This window comes from Idiotropiscis lumnitzeri, chromosome 13, assembly GCF_059441095.1.
Source record: "Idiotropiscis lumnitzeri isolate Australia: NSW breed Sydney's pygmy pipehorse chromosome 13, RoL_Ilum_1.0, whole genome shotgun sequence".
In the NCBI taxonomy this organism is placed as follows: domain Eukaryota; kingdom Metazoa; phylum Chordata; class Actinopteri; order Syngnathiformes; family Syngnathidae; genus Idiotropiscis; species Idiotropiscis lumnitzeri.
In genome coordinates this window covers 20,598,846-20,621,770 of record NC_142403.1, presented here as the reverse complement: position 1 = coordinate 20,621,770, position 22,925 = coordinate 20,598,846, and the positions used below count along the sequence as shown (strand labels likewise).

Below are 22,925 nucleotides of genomic sequence, written 5' to 3'. Positions count from 1 at the left end.
TCCATCTTAATGATTTTATAATGTATTACTAATGTAATTGTCGCCTGATTCCACCGTAAGATGACTCGCTTTCTGCACATCTGGTTTGACCATTTGCTTCCGAAAAGCGTGATTCTGAGTCATAACAAACTCCAGAAAAAGAAAAAAAAAATGCTCGGACGCTTGTTTTTAAATTCTTGCACAACAGCACTCGCGTTACCTTCAAGCGCCAGCGGCTCTCAGAAAGAAAGACTCTTTTCAGGACAGGAAAGAAATCTTTCTGATGGAGCCTTTTGAATCAGGCCTAAATTGAAACCTTATGTGTGGCATGTGGAATTCTGGGACTTTGGCTGGCTCCCAAAAATCCACAGAATGTGAGGGATTTTTTTTTCCTTCTCTCTGCCTCTTTCTCCCTCTATTTTCCCCCTCTCATCCCTCCTCCTATGTGTGCGGCGTTGATTTACATCAGCCCAAGCGAAGGCGCCAGCGAGACGTTGAAGCTGGATTATTTTTCTTTGGACAAATGGTCTGAAAGGACAAAAGTAAGTCAACCTTTTTGCTCTCTTTTGTTATGTTTTTAAGTTCGTGGCTGTGAAGAATCAAGCTGGCTTTTGGTAGCGTTGGGGTTCAAGTTGCGGCTTTTGTAAAGGATTGACTTTGAAAGAATCCTTTTTCTACTGATCACGATGCATCATATACTACGTTCAATTAAAACAACAAAATGCGACTGAATGTGAAAATACTATTTGACTTTCACACTTCTAATATTTTCAAGTCATTCCCCAGGTCACACAGGTCAACTTTAGGGGTGCTTTAAAAGCTCCAGCCCCCGATTAGGACTTTTAACGATGTAGCATCTTGTACCATATTTAAAAAGTTACCTGTTTGACATTGAATAGACATCACTTTCAAAATTTCCTCCGGTTGGTAGCCAGAATTCTTCATTATGATCCTCAAGGTTTTCCGTCACTTAATGAAGAGCAATGTTTAAAATGAGCTAGATAAGTGACAATGAGTAAACTCACCAAAGCAAAAGAGGAATAGACACTTACGCGACTACTTACAAAATGTATCAAATTTGTGAAGTTGCAACGTTTACAATGCAGCAATTCGTCGAAGACTTTTGAACCTCAAAAGTCGCCGTAGTCAGGAAGTAGCGAACTACTCCTCTTATGCCGATAAGCAAACGATTTATAAGATAGATAAGTCTGTCTTCAACCGCTGGTATCCGTCACAAAACTACAATTTAAACATTTTCAGATGATCTACCATAGTGCTCATGAATGTTGGTTTAACAAGAGACAAAGAGGGAGACAAACAACGTGACAACGCGTGCAGTGCATTCTGGGACTTGTAGTGTCGGCATAAAATACACTACGGCTCAAAAAGTGACTTAAAAGAAAAATAATGACAAAACACAGAGAGAAGCTAAATTAGTTATACGGTTGAAAGTGTGTTTTTTAAAATTACATTTACGCGTATTAGTTACAATTATACTTATTAAAGTTTTAACGCTAGCGTTTGGGTTTTAAGCAATTCAGAGTGTGACTTTTAGTGAGTCCCTTCCTTCGGAATATACTTTTTTTTTTAATTAACCGTGAATAATAGCATATAACTAGAGTCGTGAACAAGCAAAGTGGATTCTAAAGGTGTTCCAGGTACAGAAGGAAGTGAGAAGGACAGATGGAGGTCATGAAGAAAGGAGATTCTAAAGGAAGGAAGCCTCGAATGTTTCAGCATTCAGAAAAGAAAAGATGTTACAATAAAACGCAAGTCAGAGGGAGGGAAGGAAATATGAAAAAGGAAACAGGTCTCTGGTGGAAGGAAGGACGCAGAAATGTCACTTTAAGAGCAGAACTCAGGGGAAGAAGGAGGAGGCCAGGAAATAAGAAGAAGCAGGGAAAGTAAACAAACACATTTAGTCGAATCCTGTTCAATGCTTAACTTCTCTGTGCAATTTGTTTGATAAGATGTGACTTGAATCATCGCCTGAAAAAAGAACTTTTTAATTTGTCGTCTCAATTGGCGACCCAGGAACAATTGTGCACTTTTGTCATGACGTGTTTTGCGGCTGAAAAAGAGGTCATTGTGTGGTCATCTAGCAGGCACACGCAACATGCAAACACCCGCATGTGACACCCACGTGACACTCGCACAACACTGACGGACACGACGACCGCCGGCATCACACCAAAGGGCATGTACGCTACCTGACAAAACTTGCTCTTTGGACTTTTATTTACATCGAAAGACCGCACTGTGGAATGAAGATGAGGGAGGGGAGGAGGGATCGGGCCTTTTCTGTTGCCGGCCGGTCCTTCCCTATGGAATGACCTCACAAGCCCCGCCCCCGCTCGGTCCACTTCTAAAACTCGTTTAAAGACATATTCTTATTCTTTCGACTCAACATGAGACTGTCGCCGTTCTGCTGTTCTTGTAAATGTTCAAGTTAAAATTGTCCGGAAGTCGTGGACAATTTGGACCGAATGGGAAAACATGGAAAATGTTGACGTTGGCTTTTCGGGTGCTCTCCTGTGGAAGTCTGCTTCCGAGTGTTTTTTTTTTTTTTTTTTTCTGCTTCCGAGTGTTGAGTCACGACAAGCGGCTGTGACTTACGTAATGATTTGCGCTCACTTGATCGGAAAGTCATCAGCGTGTGTGCCTCTTTGCAGCTGATTCATCCCTCTGATCTGCTCGTGATTGTGTGTGTGCGCGTGTGTGCGCGCGTGTGCGCGCTGAAGGGCATATTTGTCCTCATCCACTTCCTGAAGCGCCAGATGTTTGTTTATATTTCGTGCTGTTTTTTTTCCCGTCAAAAGAAGAAATTCAAGTCAATTGTCTGATTCATTCTGAAGAAATAAAGAAAGTAAATATGGATTGATATTTGATCCCAACAAATGTAAAAATGAGAAAGCGCCTCAGGTATGATGAATCACTTTGATGTGAATTCTTTCAAGTTCATTTCATTTTCAGTCAACCAACTTTGACGAGAAGTGAGTGGAAATGTTAACGTTTTATCCCTGCGGAAAAGGAACTTTGCTATGAATCAAACATTTCACAATCTAAAAGTTCCTTTTCATTAATCCTAATAAATTAGAAGAACTGAACTAGACTATTATTATTATTATTATCATAACATTTTTTGGTGACTATAATTTTGAGTGTCAAATACGTCATTCCAAAATCCGCCTTTAAAAGCGGTTTTGCTCAAATTAGCAGATTTTATTTTTTTTCATAATTACTATTGTTTGTTTTTTTTAACACATACTTCTGGTCCACAATTAAGCCCATTTCTTAGTAATATGGTAAAAATGAGTGGGATGAATATTTAGCAGTGTAGATCATTTTATTGTTTACAGTGTGTGTTTCTTCTCCGGTGTAAAATGTGCTCTTTTTCTAAGTTTGTCATTTTTTCCTTTCTGTTTAGCCCTAAAATTCATCGGCCGTTATGTAACGTGTAATAAATTGTTCTTGTTATTGCCGAGCGTGTGAAAGGCGAGTGATGAACTGGTTCTTTCCGGCCCGCGACGTTTGAACTTGGCTCCAACGACCACAAGTCAGGAGGATCTAAATGGACTCGTCAAGGATTTGTGCAGCTGGCCCTCCGAACGAAGCCCCGCTCCTCTCGAGTTCTTATTCACTCGCGCTTTCAGAACCGGAACCTGAGACGTGTTCCACAAATTGACCTTTGCATTGAAAACAAGTTGAAAGGTTGAAATGCTGTTTTTTTCTTTTTCTTTTTCTCCACTGGAATATTCAGAAAGTAGATGTGAGCGCTGCATACGTGTCAGTCAGCAATCTTCAAATAGAAGTAATTTTTTTTTTTTTTTTAATGAGTTACATCAGGAGTTTTCAAACTTATTGGGGTGATTTATTTTTTTCCAAAGATCCCCTCATAAATCTAACGTCTTGTTTTTTATACGGAGCAATTCATAAATTGGATGTTTTTGAGAAAAGAAGTTTATTCCTTTTTTATAAAAGAAATGTAATGTGAGAGTTAAATTGTATTTTTCAAGATTAAATGTTTTAATCTTGACCAGAGCAAAGACCAAATGTAGTTTGTTGGGCTCAAAATGTGTAATCACATGAGAATAAAGTCATTTTTCCAAGATGAACTCAGAAAATTATATTATAGTCAAAGTTTAAGAGAGTAAAAATTAATATTTTAACCAGTGAAATAAACAAAAATGGTAATTCTATTTTATTAACAAGCTGTTTATTGTGGAAAAGATGCCTTTGTTGTTGAGAAAAAAAGAAAAAAACTTTAGTCACGTCATAAATGGTAAATACAATTTTGTGCTAAAAAGTTTTTAGTCATTTAGAACATTTTTTTTATTGACTGCCGGTCTCCATGACGACGATAAAAAGTCAACACATCCCTTTTCGAGTGCGTGATTTTTTTTTGTTGGAGGGGAACTTAAGGATAATAAGAAAAAATAAATAAAATTACAAAATAAGACCAAGATTAATCATTTCAAATGTGACCTGTTATCCTTTTTTAGCAGGGTAATTAAAAATAAACAACTTTAAGTATTTTTTAATCAATTGATTTGTACAGGTTATAAGTTACATTAAAGATGGGAAAAGTTTCAAAATAATTCATCTCATTCATTCAAAAAATTTTTTTTTATATCACAAAAACCTGGCATTCCTAAAGCGGCGTGGAGATGCACTTTTCTAAATGAGGTCATTTATAACAATTTATTGCAGACCCCAAACTACTGGCCACAGACCCCCATTTACTGCACAAAACTGTTAAAGTACATATTTTTTTATGAAAGTCGAGATCAATTCACGTGACATGATTTCCTACAGGAAACTTGCATGCCCCCATTCACAGTCAATGTCCAAAAAGCAAAACAAGCCATCTCCGAGTAGAACTTAAGGGCAGTTCTCCAGGTCGAGACCCCAAAGCACACTGGGGCCTTTACAGAAAAAAAAAACGTAGAGCTGCATAAAGTTTTTCTAGACCTCCAGATGCACACAAGCCGTCGGCTGTTTGGCTTTCATTAGCTCAGAGGCCAAGGCGAGAGGCGGCGAGCTTAACCCGGAAAGCATCGGAAGCGGCTGTAACCTTAGCTGCCGCCCGAAGAGCTTAGCGAGGTGCGCGGTTGGGCCGAAGGGACAGAGGCTGCTCAGTCACTCGTTCATGTCTTCGGCAATTTTTTATTTGACACCTTCACGTGGTATTAATCAGTGCAGGGAAGTAACCAAATATAAATACTTCATTGCTGCTGGCCAATGGAAGATTGTTCAAGTATTTGAGCTTGACTACAGCTCAGTCGCTCAAAACTGCAGAGGTCTCTGTTTTCACATTTTACTTCGTAATGTGCGGCGTATGTTCAACGAGAGATGGGTCAGGACTGCAGGCAGGCCCGTCTAGGACTTCCACTCTTTTATTACGAAGGCACGTTGTTGTACCACTTGCAGAATGCGGCTCGGCATTGTATTGCTTAAATATGCAGAGATGTCCTTGAAAAAGATGTTTCCGACATATGTTGCTCCAAAACCTTTTACTGCATGGATACACAACTTCTCTGAGAAGATGTGACTCTTAGTGGAGCTAACCATAATCATATTTTTGGAACAGCAGGAGTGAGTTTGTTTATTCGATTTTATTTTCATTTGAATTTTGCGTTGATAAGTTCTACTTCCGGTCTAAGCTATATGCTTTTATTTCTAATGCAAACTTCCTGTTTAGTATAGTTCACACGTAAGGTAACTTAACGAAAAGTACGCCCAAGAGTTTCATATTGATCCTCAGAAAAATTGACATTTCTTTTACTCGCACCCCCCCCCCCCCCCGAAGAGGTAAACGTAAATGTTAAATGTGAAAGATGTTAGCTAATTGTTTGTGTGTGTTTTGAAAGCACGTTTTTTTGCCATGGGCACGTGATCATATAGCCAAGATGCTATTGACTAGCTAGATGACTGGATGCCAATTATCATTGAAACTCCTTATGTGCGGAAGTGTAGGTTCGTGCGTGTGCGTGCGTGTAGTGCTTTAAATGGGGGGGGGGGTCAGGGTGTAAATTAGGCGGTGATTGACAGCAGATTATTAAATCAATTAATTAATTAGATAATAACATCTCATGCATTATAAATACAAACGATTTTTGAGTTTGACATTTCCGACTGTATCTGAATGCACCTCGTCCAGTGCGTCGACAAAGGTCTTCTGAACAGTATAACGTATACTTTTGACACGCAACAACACACTCTTGACTCTCAGCATTGACACTTTTGTGTGTGTGTGTGTGTGTGTGTGTGTGTGTGTGTCCAGGACAGGATCCATCCCAATCCAAACTCACGTTTGTGATGAAGCGCCCGCGCGACATTCGCTTGTCGCTGCTGCTCCTTGTGTCTTCTCTCGCATTCGTCATCTCACAAGTCAACCCAGGTACGTTCCTGCAAAACATGTTTTGCTTTCTGAAAACGACAGAAATTCGATCTAATTGTGTCAGAAGAGGTCAGCGTGAACTCACTGTGGAAAAAACCCCAAACAAAATACCTGACCCCTTCCACATCCGGCTGCTTCCCTCCCGCCTTCTTCCACTTTTTTGGCGAGATGTGAAAGTTCTGCTTTGACGACAACAAAACGAATATTGCTGTTTTCTGTCAAGCAGGCGCACAATTAAATACTCAAATTTGCTTCGTCTGCTCTTGCTAGTCACTCATTTATTTTTGCAGAGATTTTCCAAACGACAACATACCGTTCTGGGTGCCAATCATATGCCCCGCGGGCCGGATCGGGACCACAAGTGCGTTTAATGCGGCCCGCGAAAAGATTGGGCCAAGTATAAAAATAAATATGGCGCAACTGAACAAACAGTCACCGCATAATACACCAAATGGCCAATGTTAGTTGCACACAAGTAAGATACTTCTGTAAACTTAATTCAATGGACCTCAGATCTTTTAATATGAATAGAAAAATTCAATCTGGCAGACGTCAATTATTTAATGTTACAGGTCATTTACTGGTCCAGCCCACTCGCTAATCGATTTTCCTGAGCTAAAATGAGTTTGACACCCCTGGTTAAAATATAGTGAGCTGAAATTAGTTCCCAACTGAATTTAAAAGCAAAAGAAATGAACCATCCTCAATTTTTCATGGGTTACCGAAAAAAACAAAAAAAACATTCACTGGTGTTCCCTTCTCTAGTTGTTCGACTGCCCTGACACACAAGTCTTCCTTCGCAAGACACACACTGTGTGTGTGTGTGTGTGTGTGTGCGAGACAGGCAAGCAGTAGTCCACTTGTGTGTAAATAGAAAGTCACCCTTTCACTTCCAAAATGACATCATTTGACCTCACCTTGCTGTTTTTCGGCGTGTTTGTGTGCACAGGCTCACACGCAAATCTCCGCCTTAAAACACACTCGCTGTGGATCCAGTTATCCGATTGGAGTCTGTGGCTAATGCATACCAGACATTCTGACAGCAGGAAAGTCCATTCAAATAGTCTTTTCTCCGAGTGTGTGTGTGTGGAAAGGCCTCTTTGCGCATCAGATTGTGGTCAAAGTTCAACAAGTTCACAATTCCTGAAAAAAGAAAACGTGTGCGTGCAGCCCTGCGGATTTCTCACCCGTCTGAGTGTTTTGTCGCAACCTGCTTTCATGTGTGGACGCACGATGCTTCCGTCTACGAGAGTTATTTTTTTTCCCCACAGCAGCGAAATAGTCATGGCGGAATTGAATCGAGCCATGATGGCGAGCAAAGCCAACTTTCCTCTGTTTAAAATTCCCCTGCAATGGCGTTTATACCAGCTCTGTCTTTTCCGTCCGAGTCCTGAGTGGGCGAGCGTTTTTTTACTCTTGAGGGAAACGAAGTGTGTGTGTGTGTGTGTGTGTGTGTGTGTGTTTACAAAGGCCGAGGGTATTAACAAGCTATCTTGACCCGCGCGTTGGTTTCCATCAAGAGTTTGATAGGACTCGCCCCCTTCGCTCACACTGAACAGACGCCGGCACGATTGTATCTGAAAGTCTCGGACGAATGGTGCGCGCTACTGGTATTGTGAAATCTGCCTAGCAACACGAGCTCCCTGGATTGTGATTGCATAAAAACTCACCTACAAATTCCACACTAGGATTTAATCTGACATCAATGTGACGAATATGATCATGATTTCTTGATTATGTTTGTCGAGCAGAGAAGGCCTTGAAGGTCTTGACCGCCCACCACAGCATTTGACAATCGTTTGGCCTGTTTGTCGTATCCTCTGAAATGCGCTATTATTCACCGGCATTGATTGGCTCGTCCGTACTGTATGTGTATTTCTATTTTGCAGACATGTTGCGGTGTGTGAGGATGTATTTGGTGCGAGAAGTTGGCCGGTAAAGTTAGGGAACAAGTCTAGCTTTCAGAAAAGCCAACCTTGGTGAGAAGGAGGTTTGCTCTCTCTCTCTCTCTCTCTCGGGTTCTATCACACAAAGATGGTGTTTTTCCACCTTTTCCTGGACGGCTATTTTTAGACGCTGCGGCCTGAATGTGAAAGCTGACGGCTTGTGTGTGTGTTTCGGGTGGGAGGTTGACGTGCGTTTGCGTGGAAATGCCTCGCCGCGCCGCTCGCCTCGGAGCGGCTCGGCCAGAAAAAATAAACACGGCAAAAACCAACATTTTACTGCTTAGCAATTGTCCAACGCTAAAGATGACATCTTTTCAACATTTTCAACTTACCTGATGAACTCATTCACTGCCATTGACGGCTAAAGACGTCAATGATCCTTTTTTTTTTTTACTCGTATGGTAGTGAATGAGTTCATAAAAAGGAACTCAACCCGCTCCACGTGAAATCAATTCAATTTCTTGTTACCCGACGTTGACGACTTGCACTATTAGCTGACATTTTCCCATTTTTATCATTTCTCCACAAACAGTAAACCTTAGACCCGAGGACGGCGGAATATTATTCTAGCAAAGCCACCCAAACATAGCGAGTCCAGAATCAAACCCAGAACCTCAAAACTCTGAGCTGAGAACCACGTGTCCACCGTGCCGCCATACAATTTATTGACCCCCCAAGTTTCGAGAACCACTTCTGTCGTGTAATTCTTCAAGACCAACATCTGGTCCGGGTGATCAGCGCCTTTTTTTCTTCCACTTGGAATTTTGTTGTTTTTGCCTTTTGACCACCACACCCTTTTTTTTTTTTGAATTCTTGAGCCTGCAGACCACTAATAGGATGAGAATATTAGAAGAGTCCGTTGGCTTTTGATGTGGCTGGCTTCTAACCAAAGAGGTCTTGGGGCAACGTGGAGTGGGGGCAGGGATGCAGACTCCAGATTTTTGAGGCCAACATGAAAAAAGTGACGGAGGATGGTGAAGCCAGTGACATCTGGAAGAGGTTCGCTTCTTTTTTTTTTTTTTTCAAAACTTGTACATCCGGCTGTGCGTCTATCGCCTCATCAGCGACGGCGACGCAAATTTTATCGGCTTTCCACGTTGAGAAAATATTTGGATGAGATCAGCGCCGAAAGAAAAGGAGAAGAGAGAAGACGTCGAGCTCTGCTGTTGCTGGCGTCTTTTCCGAGGAGAGCACGTTCCATGCTTGCACTCTCCGTCGCCGCACAAGTTCCGCCGGACGTTCCCGAGCCGGTCGCGTTTTCATTTCATCACGCACACGCACACACACAGGGTCCTTTATGTCCAACGAGGTTACCTGGCGGTCACATCCTGTCAGGTGGAGTCGCTGGACGAGCATGAAGCTTCTTGAGCCACAAATTCAATCCCACTGACTTGAGGCAGTTTACACGGCGTGCGAGAAAATTAATTTGTTTTTCACTGTCCATGAAGGAAGTCTTGTCCTGACGGTGGACGGCTCGAGGTTCATGCAGGCGCGTCAAACTCAAATACTCAGTGGGCCGAAAAGTAAAACTTGAACAAAACGATAGAAATGCCGATTGATTTTTTTTTTTAAATGAAAATTTTTATTAGAAGCGGTTTTATTAATGCAAGACAATGCTTAGTTTTTAAAATGACTATTATCATTTTGAATGTTACTGTTATCCTAAAGAATGTAAAATGGAAAAGTAGCCATTTGGTGTAGCCTTGCGGGCCTAATTTGGCCCACGGGCCAGAGTTTGACACCTATGGGTTTGTGCGACTGCCTCAATGATTTAAGATTGGCCTTCCTGCGTGGATTTTCTATGTTTTGTATTCAAGGATGCTTCATTCCGGAATAATTGGTTTGCGCGGCGTGTCGTTGCGATTATGATGACAAGCAAGACTGCGTCGGACCTTGCGAAGATGACACGAGACCACACGCGCGAGTGGATGAGGTGGCGTGCAGGAAACGGAATGGCATGTTGCTTTCACTCGACCGCGATGTGGAGGCGTAACGGGCTCCGGGCAGCCGGCTTGACCTCATGCGGCTCCACGCACGCCATCGTGCCGGGCCTGTTTGGACTGGCACGCACACGCACACGCACACACACACACACACACGGTGAATGTGGTTTATTATTTCAAAAACACAGTTATGACCGTCTCACGCCCTCCATCCAACAATAAAAAATCAAGCGCTGTAAGTGTTTTGTCAAGCCAAGTCAATACGGTGGATGCTGGTTGTGCTTTTTTTTCTTTTGGAATTTGCATTTGAGAGAAAACATTGAGTGGCAAGATTTGGTCATTATTGGGATCTATAACCTGCACAACTCCAAAAAAAAAAAAATGCAAAAATAAACAAATGTGTTTGTATAAGTGTGCACACCCTTTTATAACTGCGTTCACTTCTGATAATCCGCAAATAAAGCTCAGTGGGTCAAGTAGGTTTTTTAAATTTTTTTTATTTCTAGCAAACTTGAAAGGATTGTGCTAACACTGTCGTCATTTCAAACTGATCGTAATTCCCAAATTTTTCGTTTGTGTGGCGGTATTGTGAAACATGTTCTCTGTGTGTGTGTACCTTAGGTGTGTGTCGGTACCCCTTGGGAATGTCCGGAGGACAGATTCAAGACGAGGATATCTCCGCCTCCAGCCAGTGGTCCGAATCCACTGCTGCTCGATACGGCAGGTAGGATGTCCCCCGCACAAACGCAAGTGTAGCGCACGACCACTTTCTCGCCTAAAGCCGCCCAAAAAAACGGAAGACACCATCACGGTTTTATGGCACTAAACATGTGCGGCGTCCAAGGTTGGACTTTGAAGAGGGCGATGGCGCCTGGTGTCCGGAGATCACCGTGGAGCCGGACCACCTGAAGGAGTTCCTGCAGATTGACTTGCGCTCGCTCCATTTCATCACCTTGGTGGGCACCCAGGGTCGTCATGCCGGCGGCATTGGGAACGAGTTCGCACAAATGTACAAGATCAAGTACAGCCGCGACGGCAGTCGCTGGATCTCTTGGAGAAACCGGCAGGGCAAGCAGGTGAGTCGCTTGATTTATCGGAGATCCGATTTTTATTCTGACAAATATCGTCATTGTGTGAGCAACAGGAATGACATCTGCGTATTTTTTCAGGTGATCGAGGGGAACAGGAACGCTTACGACATTGTGCTGAAGGACCTGGAGCCCCCCGTCGTGGCTCGATTCGTGCGCTTCATGCCCGTCACGGACCACTCCATGAACGTCTGCATGAGGGTGGAGTTGTACGGCTGCGAATGGCTCGGTAAGAGCAAACAACCGAAACGGCCGGGTTGCCCTTCAACTTTCTGACAATAGGTGTTCCTAATGAAGTGTCCAGTGGAGGAAGTTGATGATCATCTTTGATTGACAGATGGTCTGGTGTCATACAACGCTCCGGTGGGCCAGCAGATGAATCTACCCGAGCATGTCGTCTACCTCAATGACTCTGTTTACGACGGAGCCATCATCTCCAGGTCAGTGTGTGTGTGTGTGTGTTCTCGTTTTAGCCGCAACCTGAAACTTTTCCTCACGATCCCGTTGTTGTTGTTTTCGGCACCCGGTTGCCATGGAGACGGCAAAAAGGTCCAGGTGCCAAACCCTCCTCATGGGAATGACTGAGTCAACGAGGGAAAAGCATTGTGACTGAATAATGTCCTCCATGACTCGGGCCTCCTGGGGGTCAAGTTTCACATATCCGAGTTGAGCTGAGTTGCTTGCCCAATGGCTCCATCTAGTGGTCGTAGCCGTCACTCATGTTCTCATAAAGGATTGTGAAACTCATTTTGAATCAATGACAAAAAACTCACAGGGAGCTAAATGAGAGGACAAAGCAAAACACAACTCAGTCAATTATTAATCATATAATTATTAATTACCCACACAAATGAACATGCGAATGATAAACTTTAGTTTTATTACACAGTGGGTTCTTTTTTTCCAACTACCTGCGAGCTGATTCCATTTCCTCTGTCGCAGCATGACGGAGGGCTTGGGCCAGCTGACGGACGGCGTGTGCGGACTGGACGATTTCACACACAGCCACGTGTACAACGTGTGGCCCGGCTACGACTATGTTGGCTGGAGCAATCAGAGCTTCCCTGGCGGCTACGTGGAGATCATGTTTGAGTTCGATCGCATCCGAAATTTCACCACGATGATGGTGAGTCGTGCCGCCATTTGTGCTCTTTCAAAAGGCAAATGAAAAAGTAGTCATTTGGCGCCGTCTTCCGGCATCTCGGCGCACCGTCTAATCTTAATAGCAACAATGACAAATATTTAGCTCTGCCACTAATGGCAACAAGTTATTGAAATATCGTGGTGTTCCGGTTCCAGGTTCACTGCAACAACATGTTCACCAACAAGGTTAAGACCTTCCAGCACGTGTTGTGCTACTTCCGCTCTGAGTCGGACTGGGAGGCCACTCCGCTCGCCTTCAGCCCCTCGGTGGACGACGAGGACCCCGGCGCACGATTCGTCGCCGTCCCGCTGGCCAATCACATGGCCAGCGCCATCAAGTGCCAGTTCTACTTTGCAGACGTCTGGCTCTTGTTCAGCGAGATCACCTTCCAGTCAGGTACAATCGATATTTTTATTTCCAAAAAATGAACACCTCCCTCAGATAGAAACTTCTTGTTTCAAACAAAGTCTTTCTCAACTCGCGAATGTACACTGATCTGACTTGAATTCTGTTGCTTAGCAAAACAGCGGCACTGAAACATTCTCTTTAGATGACTTGAAGTGAGAATTTAAATATTTTGCAGACACAGCCATGTACAACACAACGTTGACTCCTCCCAAAGCAGGACTTCCGCCCATCATCCAGCCTGGTCAGTCAAAGTCCCATTTTTCTCTCAGTAATTTATTTATTTGAGCTCATCTTAGTTTGTTTTTTTGTACAACATTGTGTGCTGACATGACAATGAATGTTTTGCTGGCAAAGGTTTCCGTCAGGATGTTTTTGTCCTGTGATTGACTGGTGAAATATGAAATGATAAATATCGTTATATAGTTAGAGTGAAGCATTCGTAGGTTTCGCAATTCACTTTAGCGCCTCCTCCGTTTCTGTGACTCCACTTCAAACACTGTTTCCTGTTTCCCTCCCCAGAAGAGGACCCCACTCATAAAGTGGACGACAGCACGACGCGCATTCTGATTGGCTGTCTGGTGGCCATCATTTTCATCCTGGTGGCCATCATCGTCATCATCCTGTGGAGGCAGGTGTGGCAGAAGATGTTGGAGAAGGTACGTCACATGCCAAACGCAAACTGAAATGGCCAAATTCATTTCAAACGCAAGTCATCCGTTCCCGATTCGTCACGCGCTGCAAATATGATCAAATGAGTTTCCGCAGTATAGAGCGGAGCTTCTCAAACTCTCCCAACGCGCCATAAATGACACCGAGTCCCTTTTTGTCAACACAGAGCGAGACCTTCGCCTACACTCACAATCAGTCGAGCGGCGCCACCGGTGAACAAGAGTCCGGCTCCACCTACGAGCGCATCTTCCCTCTGGGCCCGGACTACCAGGAGCCGTCACGGCTGATATGCAAGCTGCCCGAGTTTGCGCAGAACTCCGACGAACCGGGCAAGTCTCAGCAGGCTTCACAAGCCGACAGTTGACAAATATTAACGACATCCCCCCAGGAAGGCAAGCAAAACTAAAAAAAAAAAAAAAACATCAGGGGAAAAATTTGCCACAATTCCCAAAATGATGTTTTGGCGCAAAAACAAAATTGCTCATGAGCAAAACAAGGCGTCAGTGAAACGTGGCGGAATTATGAACAGCTTGAAATAGCGGTTAGTGATTGCACAAAACCGTCAGGCTTCGACTGAAAAAAAAAAAAAAAAAAAAAAGCCGAGTGGAAGATCTGATCTTTAGTTGGAATTAATCTGCTGCACATTAAATGGTGGCAGACGCTTTCTCATTTGACACGAGTTTGTGTATCGCACCAGGGATGAAATCATTTTGGATTTTTTGAAAAAAAAAACTTGATTAGTTTTAATTTGTTTTTTAGAACAAGTTTGTTCGTTATTAATTTGTTGAAAATGTTTTGGTTTGAGTTTTTTTTAGTTTTAGTATTAGTTTGAATTAATAGATGGAGCATTTGAGTGCAAGATAATACAAAAGTCGCCAAATATTATGTCATAAAATAAACGACAAATCTGTGCGCGACCTTCCTTTTTCCTTACAGACTTTACACAATTTCAAATTAAATACTTTTAAAATAAACCCCGAAAGCTCATCTCTGACATTATTTGACAAAGATGAAAACCAAGGAGATTTTCTCCATGATTCTAATTAGTTTTAGTTGCTTTCATAAACGTAAACCAATTTTGTTCATTTTTGTAAACTCTCTAACGTTGGCGCACACTTGTGGAAGCCAATTATTTCAGTCGTCCATTTTTATTTGGCCTCTCCTAAAATCGAAACGAGAACTCCAACTGCTTTGCACAAGTTCGAGTGACGTTTTTGCCTGACAAAAGCTGTCATTTGCTCCGGGGTGTGTAGACTTTTCATATCCATCTTTGCTGCGCTGCAGCTTCCGGCAACGCGGCAGCCCAGGACGGCGTTCCTCACTACGCTGAGGCGGACATCGTCACCTTGCAGGGCGTGACCGGCGGCAACACGTACGCCGTCCCGGCGCTCGCCACGGACTTGCTCTCTGGGAAGGACGCGGCGGTCGAGGAGTTCCCACGGAAGATGCTCACGTTCAAAGAGAAGCTGGGAGAGGGCCAATTCGGAGAGGTGGACACTTGTCGGCGGAATTCCAAATTCGAATGGCCGGAAAGTTCAAAATGATTCAATCGCTCTTCTTTTTCTTTTCCTCTTCTTAGGTGCACCTTTGCGAGGCGGAGGGAATGCAGGAGTTTATGAATAAAGACTTTTTATTTGACGTGCCGGAAGAGGCCACCGTTTTAGTGGCGGTGAAGATGCTGCGCTCAGATGCGAGCAAAAATGCAAGGTGTGGAGTTGAAATGTCTGCACTTTATTTTCACATTGCATCATCTTTTTTTTCTGAAATGACGATGGCCCTCGGAGGACCAAAATCTCCCCTGAGAGAAAAAAACCTTTTTGAGACTTTCGTGAGCTAAAGCAAGCGTGCCGAATTATATGACCGGTGAGCGAACTGCGCGTCTTCCTCAGGAACGACTTCCTGAAAGAGATCAAGATCATGTCCCGCCTGAAGGATCCCAACATCGTTCGCCTGCTGGCCGTGTGCGTCTACAGCGACCCCCTGTGCATGATCACCGAGTACATGGAGAACGGAGACCTCAACCAGTTTTTGTCCCGCCATGAGCCGGAGGGGCAACTGGCGCTACTCGGCAACGCGCCCACCGTCAGGTAAACGCAAATTTGACTCGTCGCATCCATAGACTGCTGGTGTAAAAAAAAAAAAAAAATCTCAAATTTGATAAGTCAAATCTGCAATGTAGAAATACGCTTTTTAGGCATTTACAACACGTTGAAAAATATATCCTTTATTGAGAGCTATATAGCCGTGTGTCAATCTTCTTTTTTTTCCCAAACGAACAAACTTAACTCAACATCAACATCAGGCCAAAGATGCAAATGACAAAATGAACCTACAGCCATCGCTTTTTGTAGGCGTGAAAAGCAGGATTAAAGAGATTTTCACGTTCAATATTCAACCGAAATTGAAATACATTCATGGGCGATACAAACAATAAATATACAATTGTTGTCGTTCAATAATTCAGTTTCTAGTGGCACAAATATCAGCCCATATGCATTCCTTTCATTTTACAGTTGCCTTCTTTCAAGTTGACGTCGTCATACATAATAGTGTGCTGCTCTCTGTTGGCCGACGGCGGAATTTGATCTGAAACAAACTATTTTACCTCGAGGGTCACCGGAGCCGATCGCGGCTGTCTTCGGGCAGTTGGCGGGGACACCCTGGATGGGTTGCCAGGCAACCGCAGGGCACGCATAGACGAACAAGCGTCCGCTCTCGCAGCCAGCCGCAATTTCGAGTGTTCAATCAACCTTCCATGCATGTTTTTTGGAACGTGGGAGGAAACCGGATTACCGCAGGACCGCAAATCCTGAGCGCTTGACGGATGGGGAGTGACTCGTAAATGTCAAAAGCAAACATTTACTTTCATTTACAATCCATTTTGATAACTTGGCACACATCCTGAGTTGACGCGACAATTTCTTTCTTCTAAGCTCACATTCTTGCCACCCCCCCCCAGTTTGGGCAACCTGTGCTACATGGCCGCCCAGATCGCGTCGGGCATGAAGTACCTCTCCTCGCTCAACTTTGTGCACCGCGACCTGGCCACGCGCAACTGCCTGGTGGGCAAGAACTTCACCATCAAGATAGCCGACTTCGGCATGAGCCGCAACTTGTACAGTGGCGACTACTACCGCATCCAAGGGCGGGCGGTGCTGCCCATCCGATGGATGTCCTGGGAGAGCATCCTGCTGGTGAGGACCAATCCAATTCCATCCCAAACTGCAATCGTTTCGTTTGGCTTGATATTTATTTCATTTCTTGTTTTGTACAAAGAAAATCGTTTGAATAATCGGGATTTTAATTATTAGCAAAATAATCATAGATTTTTTTTTGCCATACAAGCAACCCTAACTTTGAAGTCCACATTTTGTTTTGGCGGTTTCACTCCGTCCGTCCACTAAAAACACGTCTGTCCGCACGCAGGGTAAGTTCACCACAGCGAGCGATGTGTGGGCGTTCGCCGTCACCTTGTGGGAGATTTTGAACTTCTGCAAGGAGCAGCCCTACTCGCAGCTCACGGACGAGCAAGTCATAGAAAACACGGGAGAGTTCTTCCGAGATCAGAAAAGACAGGTGAGCTGTGGGCATCAGATTATTCTTTCCTTTCATTTCGTTGGGGCCTTTGGCAGTTAGCGTGGCGCATGCCATGGTCAAACACAAATATCCACAAGCCAACATTTCTCATCTGTGCCAACACTGCAGCTCTGCTTACCTTCAGGTTTTCACGTGATCGTGGTTTGGCTTGAAAATATCGCTTGCTCTAGATGTTGATGCGTGTCAGGAAAGAACGCTGTTAGCTAATGCTGATCTGTTTAGTGATCAAAACTCAATGCAGATCTGCTTACCTTGCCACCACTGGCTAATTTAACCCCCTGCACACACTTAAAGCGAGCACCCATAAAGTTTCAATGACATTATTATCATTCTTAGCGACAGCATTTCATCCTCAAGCTGCCCAGTTCCCCTCGTCGATTTAGTTTGGCAGTGTGGCGCAAAACATACTTCCTTGATACCAATTCTCTTCAAATATCAAATTTTCTCGCAGATCTACCTGCCGCAGCCTGTGCTGTGCCCGGACTCGCTCTACAAGGTCATGCTGGGCTGCTGGAGGAGGAACACCAAGGAAAGGCCGTCCTTCCAGGAAATACACCGAGCCCTCCTGGAAATACGACCATAGGGCCACCGCGGCGTTTCAGGCAGATGACAAGCGTGCGTCTGACACGATCCAGACTTAAGCGTTTGGAGAACACTGTGCGGCGCACGTACACGCTACGGACCGACCAGAGACACTCGTCCACATATTCTTACAGCAAAACACAACACAATGTATGGTTGTGCTACGCCAGTTTAACTGTAGCCAGTGACATTCTGCACTTTTCATGTTGTATGTTGAAATATGAAGTTGAAATGTCAGATTTTAAGGTGACCAAAGATTTATTTTTGTGTGTGTTATTGTTTGGAAGACTGCTTGAATGTAGCGGGGGTCAAAGTGCAGCAGATTTCAAGTGTTTCATCTCAGTCTCGTCGTTGAATAAGAAAGAAACGTCAACTCTGGAACGGCTTTCTTTCTTGCTGTGTAAATGACTGTGTTTTTACGTTTCTACTACCAGTATTTTGTACTCATATTTATATTTGTTGATATTTGATATTTGGCTGTTTTTGTGTGATTGGTATATTTGTGTATGAATATGCGCCTTTCTTTTATATTCGGGGTACTTCATCGGATTAGTGATCCAAACACAAGTGGGTGGATGGATTATGCAAGACGTGTCAGCAAGTGGGACTGTTTGGATAGAACGTCTCCGCGTTGTCATGGAAACAGGGGTTGTTACGAGTGCTGGAAAGGGCCCTCCATGTTTGTTAAATGTTAAAATTCTAAACAGGGTTTATTAGGGGCAGAATTTTTTTACAACATTGTAAGTGAAAATGTCTATATACTGTACGTGTTAATAAACTTTATAAATTGATTTGTAAAATAAAACGGGGAATTCGATCCTGGAACATTCATGAATTGGGCGGTCCTTGTCCCTGGACCGATCATACTTGCGTGATCCCATTGGCTGGGATACGGCAGTCTTAACCAATCACAGAACGGAAGGGGCGGGTCAAGCGTGACTTCACGGGAAGTTCAAAAGATAAGAGCATTCTGATCCCAGAGAAGTGGTCGTGCTAAATATGTGGCTTGTTTTAGTTTAGTTGGCAAGGTAGTGAAAGAATGACGGTTGTTTTGGTGACGGGAGCCAACAGGTAACAGTACTTGTTCATAAAGTCGTTTGTTGTAGAACACCGTGGTTGGTCGTGCACAAGAAGAAAAGTGTCGGTGTGTTACAAGCGGTTCATAAAAATGAGTATTAATGACACGTAAAATGTAATGTACAATACCATCCACACAAATTAGATATTTTTTCGGGTCATTTTTTGGTTTGTTGTTAATTTTCAATAGTCTGGAGTAGTTTTAGCTTACTTCCGCATCGTAGTGTGCAAAAGGACTACGGTGGCCCAAAGGGGTCAAATAAATGTCGCGCGACGACCTATGTTGGATTTTCAAAGTGGGCAACATAATATTACTTGCGTAAAAGTAGAGGACTTTACACTTGTACTTTCCTCGCGCAAAACCAAACAAAAAAGTACAGAGTCAGATCCTTGAAAAAGTATTCGTTTTCCCCCAGTAGTTTATATAAAAATATCCGTTGGATAAAAGGAACAAACAAAACAAATAACCCTTCTGCACATAAAAAGGTTTCTCTTTTTAATTAACTTCTATAATCTGAGAAGAAAAATTAGTGGACACCACTTTGATTCAAAAACATTTCTGAAAAAGGAGTTGACAACAGGTCCTGCGTGATCACAACAAAAAATAAACACTGACAATTTAGGTTTGCGCAACAACTGAAAAAAATATTTACTTAAGTGCAAGAAGCAAGTATTTATATTTAGTTACTTCCATTCCCCCCGACCGTTTGTTTGTTTCCCCCACAGTGGCATCGGCTTGGCTCTGTGCGAGCGTCTCCTCAGCTCCCGGGATGCCGAGGGACTCCACCTGTGTCTGGCCTGTAGGAACACGCCGCGGGCTCAGGCCGCTCGGCGCCCACCCCGAGGCCCAAGTGACGCTGGTGCAGATGGACACCGGCAGCGTCAGTGCCGCTCGGGAGCTCCAACTCAGGTGGAAAGAGACACTCGAGATTTGCCGCATGACTTAACTTGTATTTTTGGATCGTTGTTACAAAGTTTGTTGATTTTCACAGAGCAGGCAATTAAGTGGTGCTTATCAGAGGGTAATGCTCATTTGTTCATCCAACAATATTTTTTTTTACCTTGAGCAAAGCCACCATGGCTTCTTTAACTGTATCTCTCATCTATTTAGGTTTGGGCTTTATTAAAGTGTAATACACCCACTTAAGGAAATCTGGTATTATGTATACATTTCACAAAGCATGGCATAGTACACTTTCCCATTTCATTGCCATCCAGTCGACTGTATTCTTTCCACCGCTGTTTGCGGATGGTGTGAGCACCGCAGTCAGAATATTCCACTTTGGTTGTCTTCTTCAGGTTTAACCGGCTGGATTTTGTCTACCTAAATGCGGGCATCATGCCAAACCCGCAGTTTGATATCAAGGCTTTCTTCAAAGGGCTTTTTTCCAGGTACAACGCACATTTAACACCGCTCCCCATTTGCTGTGACTGACATATTTAGCTCATGTGCAATATCAGGCTTAAAAATCCTTCCCCTGAGAGTGAGAATGGTTTCTAAATGAACATCGAAGTAATCACTGTACAATATATGCCTTTTTTTTTTTCTCTGCAGCGGTATCATCACCACGTTTGCGACCGGCGAGGGCATCCTGACACAAAAGGATGGAGTCACTCCAGATGGTTTGCAGGAGGTATTCGCCACCAACCTCTTCGGTCACTTCCTCCCTGTGAGTCCGTCCGTCCGTCTCTGTCAGGCTGGAGTTGAAAGACGCGTTGACATTGTTTTTCTGCAACGGGAGCGACTCGTGAGGTCACTTTAGCAGAATGCAGCCTGTCACTTGAGCGACAATGCTCATTAAAAATTAATAGCGTTACTGTCTCAGATGTAAGGTCATCGTCGCTATTGTGTTTGCCGTATGCAGATTCAAAAAGCTAAATGACATGATCTGCAGCCCATTTTCTTCCGAGAGCCATCTCCATTCTGAACTCTCACACACAAACGAGAACACCCTTACCTTGCAGAACAGCATTGTGATGTGTTTTTACATACACTATTCAGTACTAAATTCCGTTGCACTCTCTTATTTATTTATCTAATTTATATATTTGTCTGTATTATTGTTGTATTGCACTGGAGAGGGGAGCTCTCTAATCTCGTTGCACACTTGAGTACAATGACAATAAAGGGATTTCTAATTCTAATTCTAAATTAATGAGACATTCGAATGTAATGTCAGCTGAATTGTTGTGCAAGTTTTCCGCCTACAGAAGTAGTATCAGAAGCGATAGAACGGATGATTCGATTGAGAGCAATGCCCAACTGGCAAAGAGTCTCCGTCACTTCCACTAACAACCCAGGCCAAACCGAGTTCCTCCGTGACAGAAAGATTTTCTCTCGATGACAAAAGTTGATACTCTGACTGGGATCAATAGATGAACAAATATACATTATTTGTCGTCTATAAATCATTTTTGGACAAATGGATTGAAGTTGGATGATCTGACACACAGCTGATGACATATCACTAACTTATGAAGGTTATCACACATTTTAACATTTGCCACTCAAGTGTAAAAAGAAGTTAAGCACTGTTGATTGCAAGAAACAATAAAACGCTTAACTACCTTAACAAGTGACGCTGGAGTCTGAATGCTTTTGTTCTTCTCGCCACGGACCTAAATGTCAATAAAAACATGTTTCTCTTCCGTCCTTGAAGATGCGTGACACGTGAGGTTGTCAAATCCGTAACGCTCGGCACAAAAGGCGTCCGATTCCCACAGCAGGCTCTCCGTGTGGTCCCCAAAGCGGACGTAAGTGCTGCAAGTGAGCTCGTCTGCAGCATGGGGCAATGCCGCCTGCTGCCGCGTCCCGGCATCCTCAGCCTGCCGCTCCAGCGCGCCGCTTACTTTGGGGTTGGAAAAAGCCCACACCATGCCGCAGAAGTACAAGAAGAACGTCCCCATGACCAAAATCATGAGCGCGTAGGACTCCATCATGGCTTTTGTGACAACGGACGTCATGTCTGATGGGGATGCCGAGCCGATCTGTGTTCAGGTGATGTCTTTCGGTGGGCTGGACCAACGTTCACTCCGTCTGTCAGTGCTGATAAGCTGCACTGGACTTAATATTTGAAGCGTCTGTCATTGTGAAGCAATGCTGTTGCACACCAAGCACAATAAGGAACTGAAATTATTACATTTAAATCTCCGTGACTGTCAATCAACGGCAGATGTTTTTGCCCCTGAATGGAAAATCTTTGTATCCAATTTGTACGGCAGACAAAATTAATGTTGTCTCCCTGGCAATTGTGCATTAATCGGATGAAATGGTGTTTGCCTTACTATTAATAGATGGACGCAGCTCAGCTTTTGCACCTCTTCATGTAGGTTGTTTATTACAAAAAAAAAAAAAACTTGCCCAATGGCAAATGTAGAAGAACAAATGGAATTTGAAACCATATGATTTATGTATTGATTTGATCCATTTATTTATTTTTATTTAGTCCATCTCAACAACTTAAACCAAGGCTGGGAAAATTTGTGCTCAAGTGTCTCGTTTTATTTTGATCAAAGTCTGATGACATTCCTAGAATACAGTATATTAATTAAAAAAAAAAAACATGCACACAAAACAGCATGTAAAGGATTTTAAAACAGTTTAGTGCTTTCGTTTTTTAATTATTTTTTAAATTGTTATTAAATTTCAAAATTATTTTACTAATTCCATTCTATAATGAAATTAATGAATGCAATATATAAAAATACCAGCTTTTTAAAAAGCTGCCGTTTACTTTTAATTCTGAAAACCCAAATTGTTCAAGAGTTCTTAAGATCAATTTTGAATTGAAACTGTAATGTATAGTGTACACTGAATTTATTTTTTTTAATAAAAAAAAGTTTTACATTATGAAGCGTTTACCACTTTTGACTTTTGATTTGTACTCTGTCGAAGTTCCCGACGTCACTTGGGGGATTACACAAGCCATGCGAGCATATTAATATTACTCATTTTGACACAAAGCAGGCCAAAGTTGTGAATTAAAGGCATGACGAGTTTCTTTAAAGACTCAAAACGAGAGCAAAGTGTTTTAAAGCGCGCGTACACAGCTTCCGCATGCGAAGCACACGTGAGTCTGTTGCATTGTGGGT

General features: G+C 43.2%; 1 protein-coding gene, 1 long non-coding RNA gene and 1 pseudogene across 4 annotated transcripts; 2 read left to right on the top strand and 1 right to left on the bottom strand.

Moving 5' to 3' along the window:
- The first annotated feature begins 343 nt into the window (after window positions 1-343).
- On the top strand, window positions 344-18,594 carry LOC148325011 (discoidin domain-containing receptor 2-like). Of its 2 annotated transcripts, none has more exons than XM_088313602.1 (17): window positions 344-521; window positions 6,263-6,379; window positions 10,890-10,992; window positions 11,113-11,344; window positions 11,438-11,585; window positions 11,694-11,796; window positions 12,299-12,482; window positions 12,656-12,896; window positions 13,084-13,149; window positions 13,428-13,564; window positions 13,744-13,906; window positions 14,862-15,067; window positions 15,157-15,284; window positions 15,467-15,664; window positions 16,537-16,771; window positions 17,004-17,153; window positions 17,626-18,594. In XM_088313602.1, exons 2-17 carry the CDS (start codon window positions 6,298-6,300, stop codon window positions 17,755-17,757), a joined length of 2,508 nt encoding a protein of 835 aa, XP_088169728.1. In that variant the 5' UTR covers window positions 344-521; window positions 6,263-6,297; the 3' UTR covers window positions 17,758-18,594. The 2 variants fall into 2 exon arrangements, with proteins under 2 accessions (XP_088169728.1, XP_088169727.1); XM_088313601.1 differs by lacking the exon at window positions 344-521 and adding an exon at window positions 6,003-6,152.
- On the bottom strand, window positions 9,854-12,812 carry LOC148325012 (uncharacterized). Its single transcript, XR_015846345.1, has 3 exons — window positions 12,268-12,812; window positions 10,885-12,135; window positions 9,854-10,385 (listed from the first exon to the last, which is right to left on the bottom strand). It is a non-coding gene; the product is annotated as an uncharacterized LOC148325012 (long non-coding RNA).
- A 201-nt stretch (window positions 18,595-18,795) lies between the features above and the next one.
- LOC148325010 (3-keto-steroid reductase/17-beta-hydroxysteroid dehydrogenase 7-like) lies at window positions 18,796-20,978 on the top strand (annotated as a pseudogene). Its single transcript, XR_015846260.1, has 4 exons — window positions 18,796-18,827; window positions 19,560-19,743; window positions 20,133-20,225; window positions 20,389-20,978. The product of XR_015846260.1 is annotated as a 3-keto-steroid reductase/17-beta-hydroxysteroid dehydrogenase 7-like (transcript).
- The last annotated feature ends 1,947 nt before the right edge of the window (window positions 20,979-22,925 follow it).

Coding starts and splice junctions, on each gene's coding strand:
- LOC148325011 (XM_088313601.1), top strand. CDS start 6,125: ATGCACCTCGTCCAGTGCGTCGACAAAG. Junction 10,993..11,112: donor ACTGCTGCTCGATACGGCAG/GTAGGATGTCCC, acceptor GCGGCGTCCAAG/GTTGGACTTTGAAGAGGGCG. Junction 15,285..15,466: donor GATGCGAGCAAAAATGCAAG/GTGTGGAGTTGA, acceptor CGTCTTCCTCAG/GAACGACTTCCTGAAAGAGA.